The sequence below is a fragment of the Geospiza fortis genome, unplaced genomic scaffold, assembly GCF_000277835.1.
Source record: "Geospiza fortis unplaced genomic scaffold, GeoFor_1.0 scaffold1199, whole genome shotgun sequence".
Classification (NCBI taxonomy): Eukaryota; Metazoa; Chordata; class Aves; order Passeriformes; family Thraupidae; genus Geospiza; species Geospiza fortis.
Window position 1 is genome coordinate 45,414 of NW_005054552.1, and position 7,470 is coordinate 52,883.

The window sequence follows — 7,470 nt, forward strand, 5'->3', positions numbered from 1 at the left end:
CATATTTTCAATTTTTCCATTTTTCAGTTTTCTTACCAGTTAACAGCTGAGACATAAGGCTGAAGTTTTAATTTTAGTTATGATGTTAGTTCTTACTGGAAGTTATTACACTTAAATGTTTTCATTTATGGAATGAGGATATTTTTGCATCATGTTAATGAATTAATCTTTAGACATTTATAGTAAAGCTTTTCTTAGTCAAGAGTCTCATTCTGCAATATCTGTCACTTTGGATATTTGCAATATCTATCACAAGTTTTATTCTTCTGTTTAAGAAGAAATACTAACCAAGCAGGCAGCATGCTGTACTCTCTGAAAACTCATTCCTAAAAACAAGATTCCCATTTTTGAGATCAATACTTGGACTTAAGTCCCCTGTGAATACACAGAGTCCCAGCTAAAAGACAAGACTGATTTCAAATGTGCTATTTTGGCAAGGATGTACAATTCTGAAATCAGAATATTTAAATATTGGATATACCATGGTTCATTTGAGTGGAAATAATGGGATGAACTGCAGTAGTGTGCAGTTCTGAAATACCACCAAAAGAAGTTTATTTGGAGGTGGTTTATTTTTGTTTGGGCACTGACTGGGAATTACTCCAGTCACTGCATGTTGCCTGACAGCAGCTATGAGTCATACTTCAGTTAACTCTGGCCTGAAAATAATTTTAAAATAAATGTTTCCATGAAGAATTTATAACCAGAACTGTTTGGGGTTTGATCCTCAGATGTTGTTTTGGGAGAGCAAACAGTAACTTTGGGGCTTTTTTCAGTGGCACCAATTTCAGAATAGCTGAAATTTGTGTGGTGGTGTTCACAGGGGTCCCAGGACGAGGGAAGAGACAGGAATGTTGACTCCATGCTTCAGAAGGCTGATTTATTATTTTATAATATGTATTGTATTAAAAGAAAATGATACATTAAACCTATACTAAAAGAATAGAAAAAAGGATTTCATCAGAGTGTTTGAAAGGAATAGAAAGGAATGGAATGAGTAATAAAATCTTGTGACTGACCAGAGAGTCTGAGACAGCTGGACTGTGATTGGCCATTAATTAAAAGCAACCGCATGAGACCAATCACAGATCCACCTGTTGCATTCCACAGCAGCAGATAATTATTGTTTACATTTTGTTTGTGAGGCCTCTCAGCTTCTCAGGAGAAAAATCCTACCAAAAGGATTTTTTCATAAAATATGCCCATGACAAATTTGCTTCTCACACCCTTTAATTTTCCACATAGGTCTGTTGATACAAGAATGATTCTTGCCAAAGTCACTTAAATCCGACAACAGACGCAAATCTACTAATTCCAGACTGTTTCAGTAACCACTTCTCAAACTTTCACATGCAGGCCAAGAGCCTCACCCCTCAGGACTACAGCCTGAGGTGGTCAGGGCTGCTGGTGACAGTGGGCGAGGTGCTGGAGAAGAGCGTGCTGAACGCGAGCAGGACGGACTGGCACGCCGTGTTCACGGGCATGTCGCGCCGGCAGATGATCTACAGCGCAGCCAAGGCCCTGGCAGGGATGTACAAACAGCAGCTGCCACCCAGGACCGTGTGACAGCAGGGACACCCTCAGGCCAGGAACGCTGGGTTTGATTCTAGGGTCGAAGTGGAAGCCCTGTGTTCCCGTCCTCAGCAACGCCAGATTTGTGATTTTAACTCTAAACCGTCTCTGCTTGTTGAGAAGTGATGGTGATTTCCAGGAGTGGAAGTGAGCAATTGCAGTTTTTAGCTAATGTGTGATTTCCAGTATGATTCATAAAACAAACATGTATTTATGACTGCTACAGGCAGCATTGCAGTTTTTTAACTTAGATGTGCTGTGGTGTGACACCTTACCAGCCATTTGCTGAGACGGTTAGTTATTATTCTTTCAAAAGGGGATATTTGTTTAGCTATTTCTATTATATTAGTAATATAAACATGTTGACAGCATAACATATATGTTATATATGGATTTCAATCCAGAGAGACTACCTTCTGTATTACATGTGGGTTTTGGGGCATGTGTTTAGGGGATACTTATCACCTCCTTGGGTTGGAGTCTGTATGTAGTTCTCAGGAGTGATGCCAGGTAGTCTCTACAGCACCTAAGAGTGAGCTGCTGAAGAAGAGCACAAATCCATGCCCTTGTTAGTTGAAGTCGTTGCTAAATAATTCTGAATTTTCGTTTTCTATGCTGCATCCTTCTGCTTTTTATGTAACAGTAATTGAATTCATGGCCAGCTGAGGAACCACAGACAAAATTTCAAGTTGCTTCAGTGGGTTTTAGATCAGGTACTGCACTCCCCACATGAAATCATCTCAGCAGTTTCAATAACATGATTTACTCCAGTGCTTCCAAATGTCATCTGTTATATGTAATTATGTAATTTTTGCTATGTATTTACAGTTGTCAGTAATTTGATATGGAAAACGGTCATGTGTGTATCACTTGCTTTGCTATTCTGGGTTTTCTAAACACTTTTAAGTCTAAAAGCTTTCATGATGTCATGAGTTCACTGTTTCTCATGTAAGTTTTGAGTGGTGTCTGAGGGGTTTTTTTGTGGCTATAAATATCTTCCATCCATGCTCACACAATCTTAAATCTTTACTTAGAAATATGGATGTAATTGTGAAGAAATATTTTGGTAATACTTTTTTAAGAAACAAAGAATAAACAAATACTTTTTGTTTGCCTTAAATAAGCAATTTTTCAGCTTGTATTGCTCAGCCTTTACCTTTCTTAGATGCTTTCAAAGAACATTTTGTATACAGTATACTGTTAAGCCAGCTCATATTTGTACCCAGTGAAAGCCTGTCTATTTCCAAGTAATATATTTGGCCTTAATTGGCTTCCTCTGTAAAGCAGTTGAATAAATGTTTTCCCTAGAGAATTGCATCTATTTTTTAAAGGCTTGTTTTTTATTACAGATGATGAACATCTTTATTGAAGTTGTATTTGCATGGTCAGTTTGCAGATTTGTCACATGCTGAACAAGCAAACAAGATCCAGCTCTCAATCTTGAGGTCCCTCATTGAGACTTCTTTCGCTGTTAAATCAAACAGGTTATACAGAGTTTTCTTTGTCATTATGCAGCAAAGGCATCTTTGAATTTACTGTAATTTCAATTTGCAGTAGATAATAAATTGAATGCTGCTGTTTTACCGGCTGCTTGCAGCATCTGTGATGCAAAGGAGGAGGGCATGAAGTCATCAGTAGATTTCAGTGCCCTGGCATGGCTTAAAATTTAAACTGAAAAGGAACAACCCTTTTCTTTCTCCTTTTCCTGTCCCTGGCCTTCACTTTTTTAAGAGGTGAGAGGAGTAGAGGAAGACAATGTGGTCAAGTGAAATGTTTTTTCTCTGGCTCATGAAGGTCTCGTGATTTACTTTTGACAGCTCCCAGAAGAATTAAAGTTATGTAGCTTTGCAAATCCCTCTTAGTTCTTTCCCTTTGGGGAGCATTATTTGGTCGTGTATTGAAAAGTAACATCCTCACATGAACACCACAAGCTCAGCTTCTTCCCTGAGAGGCCAAGGGAAGGAAAAATGTCTGGACTGTGATCTGAGAGGCTAAGAAGTTGGAAATTGCTTCCTGCATTTTTCTGGAGGCCTTGCTCAGGCTCTGAGTTACATGGATAAATTCTGAACCGTATTATGGAGACCGTTCAGCTTTTTACCAGCCCCAGGGTTGTGTTGTGGCCAATAATAAGAGAGAAAGCTCAACAAGGGGCATTAAATTTATACACAGATCGACTTAGAAAAGCAGAGACACTTGGGACATGTAACTTTTGTTACAACTCTCAACTGCCACATCTTGGCAGGGGGTGACTTGTAGATGCAGCTGCAGAAGCCATTTCTGCCAAGTTTCCTCCAATGTGAGTATCAGAAGAAATCATAGAAACTACTAAATGTATTACTATTATGCTACCATTTTAAACTGTGTTCCACATTAAAAAAACCAGCCAAACTCTTTGAGTTTGCATTACATGAAGATCTATGGTCCTTAAACTGAGATTCTTTAAAATGCTGGGAAAAGCTCTGCACTTGTTGCTGCTTTTGTGGAGAAGTTACTGCTCTGTTCCTGGCCTCAGTTTTTCATCACAGCACTGCCCAGAACAGCATGGCTCTGAGATGAGAAAAATGGTGGGAAAATGATGAGAAAAACCATGGATATAAAAATTCCCCACACATTTCTGTTGAAATTAGTCTGATAGCTTTCACCCAGCTGCCTCTCTCAAGATTGTCCCTAAATTCTGTGAAGGGATGGGGGCGTGTGGGGTCTAATGGAGCAGCAGTTACAGCTTGGTGGCACATCTTGGTCCAAAATCAGGAACAAAACATCCTCAATAACTGCTGATACACCTTCCAGAGTGTTCTCCTCATTTTAGAAATAATAATACCAGTCACCCTTTTTAGATCCCCGCTCAATTTGGGCAAGATAGTGAGGAGCGGCAGAAGAGGGCAAAGGAAAGAACAGAGTGTGGAAGGATGTGAAAGCAATCAGGAGAGTGCCAGAGAAATAGGAACATCTGCTGAGTCCTGAATGCAGGAGGTGGTAAAGGGTAATTGAGAAATCAGGAATATGGAATAACTTGTGTCTGATTGTCAATTTTGGCCAGCTTTAGAAGAGCACAAACATGCAAACCTTGCAGCAGAGACACTTTGCACAGATGTGATTCTGTACCTTTGTCCGATGAAGTTTACAAGCTGCTTTTGATGTTTACCCCTCCATGCAGCATAGGGGAGTTTTTTCAGGGGGTGTTTTTCAAGTGGGAGATTTCTGAAGGATTTCTGTAAGTATAAACCCATGAAAATGAGACTTTTTGTAACAATTCTTAAGGATATTTGTAAAAGTATCCCCTTTTTCTTCATAATAGTAAACTTTGCAGATGAAAGTAAGGAATTTCACTGAATAGTGTTCACTACAACATAGAACTGTGTGTTTAGTTTGCAATTACATTTAATGATTTTGAGCAAATTTTTAAAAAGAAAAAAAAAGCTTTTGTTTATTTCCTACTGTTAGCAGACACAGGAACAAGTATTAAATTAGAACATTCTGTATCCCATTAAAAGTTGTTAACAGCCTTAAAAGCAAGGGTAAAATAGCTTCAAACTTGATTAATTTTCTGATGTGGATTTTAACTTCAACACTTCCGTCTGTAACCTCAAGAAGTCATGTTTTGAAATCCTGAATTTTGGAATCATTTGGCTTTGACTTTATGGCTTTGTTCCATCCATAGTTACATAATTCAGGAAAAAAAAGTTATAAAACTAAGGGTGAATGGATTTCAAGTTCCTAAAAGAAAAAGGGGCCAATTGGTTTGATTTATCATCTCATTGTGCAGAATTCTGTCAAATCTTTGGATACTCCAGCCAGCTGATTCTGCTGGCCAGACTATGGCCTGTCAGCAAAATTGGGAATACACAGAGGAATAACAGGTCCAAAACCACTCAGCAGCTGCTTCTGAGCTAACACAGGGGGTTTTCATGTACTGGATTAAAAGGAGATGTAGCTTTAAGATGACAGGAAAAATAAAATATTTCGTGTTGAGAAAGTGATTTTCAGCTGTCTTGGTATTTTACATGTGTGAGCAAATGTAGCTGTGTAAAAAATAGGGAAGTACCTCACAGAAGTAAAGGAGAAAGCAGGTTTTTCCCAGATTATGTTGGCTGTTTTAATACAAAGTCACAGGGAATTCTGTGTTATGCCTGGGCTTTTTTGGTGTTGACCACAAAAACATGCTTCCTGTTAAAGAATGCTCCATGACACAAGTGAATGTGATTTTTTTAAAATAAAAAAATCTGGTATTGGAACTCATACACCAAAACTTTCAAACGTGTTTTAATCTTTGTTGTCAGGTCAGTGCAACCAGCAGCCTGTGTTTGATAAAGATCAAACTAAAAATTAGCTACTGCTGTAGTTTTGTTGTGAATAATGCATTGAATCACTCAGTCAAGTACCCTTTCTCAGCTTGGTTTTGTATTCCATCAAGAGTTCTCTGAATTTTGAAAGTTTTCACTTGCCTTAGCTTGAATATCTGTGTATTCATGCCTTGCAGTTGAGTTCACCGCTGTGAGAGGGACCCTAATTTCTTTTTTCCTCAAGTATCACCTGCTTTCTCTGCTTTTACAATAACACTTCGAATGCACAGTACCCAGGGGTCGTTTGCATTGTGTAATCCTTACACTTGCAGGAGCAGCCATTGCAAAGTAAGTGCTGAATGCTCTGCAGGTTCTTGGAAAAGTGCAGTTTTGTGTGACTGTCTTGACCAGTAGTGGGATTCTGAATAGCTGTGCCATCCAACAAGAGGTGAAAAACAGTTTCTGGCACAGCAGCAGGCTTAGAAAGAATTGCCAGGCAGACCAGTTATGTAATAACACTAACAGTATGCTATAATATATACTATAGTATATAAATAAAAAAATAATAGTATCTATATAATATAATCTGTATTATATAATATATAGTATATTATATAATTGTTACTAACATCATTCCTAATTATGCTATTAATAGTGGTGGACCTGAGATGTTGCTCTTGGATTATAATGCTCTTTTAATAATCTGGTGTGAATAAAACAGAAAATAATGATATTTCAGTGCACATATGTTTTCAAGTTTGTGTAGTAGGAGGGTAGGAGTAGGAGTAATTCTGTTTACCAAGCCTGTGTCTTGGTAAACCGAATTACATATGCAAGGCAGAAACTGAAATTAGTTATTTTGATAAAATGCATTAAAACTTAAAATCAACAAACCTGTGTCTGAAAAGGAAAGGCCAGGAGAACATTTTTAACACAATGGGAGTTGCTGTAATAAGTAATTGCACTGTTACCTGGTTCTTTATTTCTGTGGGTCTCAGGGTATTTATATCAGAATATATATCAGTATATATATGAGAAGTCAACATCCCAATATTTAGAAAGTTGTAATCGTGATAAAATAAGCATTGTAGGATTTGTCCCATTATCTGATACATGTGAAGCAGTATTGGCAAAGTCCATAAATTAATTGCACAAAGTCATTAATTGCACTTTTAGAAAAAGGAAGCAGAAGGAGTGCTGCCTCTCCTTAGATTGATTTCTAGTAGTGAAGTTTCTCCTGCTATGAAAGTTTTATCATTTTGCCCACAGAAGACCTCTGTTGCATTTTTGAATTACCTGTTTAATTTACTCTGCTAATTTTAGTTTCCTCTCAGTGCAGGCTGTTTATATTCCATATACACAGTTTGCTCTCTGTTTTCTTCATAACGAAGAATTCTTTCCTCATAAAGAATCACATCTCACTTTTTTTGTTGACTGAAACATGACTGGTTTTAGTCAAAGTCCCAGTCCTAGTTTAAATCAGTGTTTAAACAGCAGTTCATGTGGGGTGATAAGGTAGCTCCACCTTTTCATTATTTTATTTCATTTAAAGACAGTAGAGGTCATGAGAGATTTTTTTTCTAAGATCTGCAGAACTGTCTAACATCAAATCATT

At 37.8% G+C, this 7,470-nt stretch overlaps 1 protein-coding gene across 2 annotated transcripts in view; it reads left to right on the forward strand.

Moving 5' to 3' along the window:
* The window catches only part of PRRC1 (proline rich coiled-coil 1), a 25,764-nt gene extending 22,875 nt beyond the window's left edge, over window positions 1–2,889 (forward strand). For both annotated transcript variants that reach the window (XM_031064057.1, XM_031064056.1), the window contains one exon: window positions 1,353–2,889. In XM_031064057.1, the coding sequence (XP_030919917.1) occupies window positions 1,353–1,566 (214 nt within the window). In that variant the 3' untranslated portion in view covers window positions 1,567–2,889. The remainder of the gene's footprint in view (window positions 1–1,352) is intronic.
* Window positions 2,890–7,470: the final 4,581 nt, after the last annotated feature.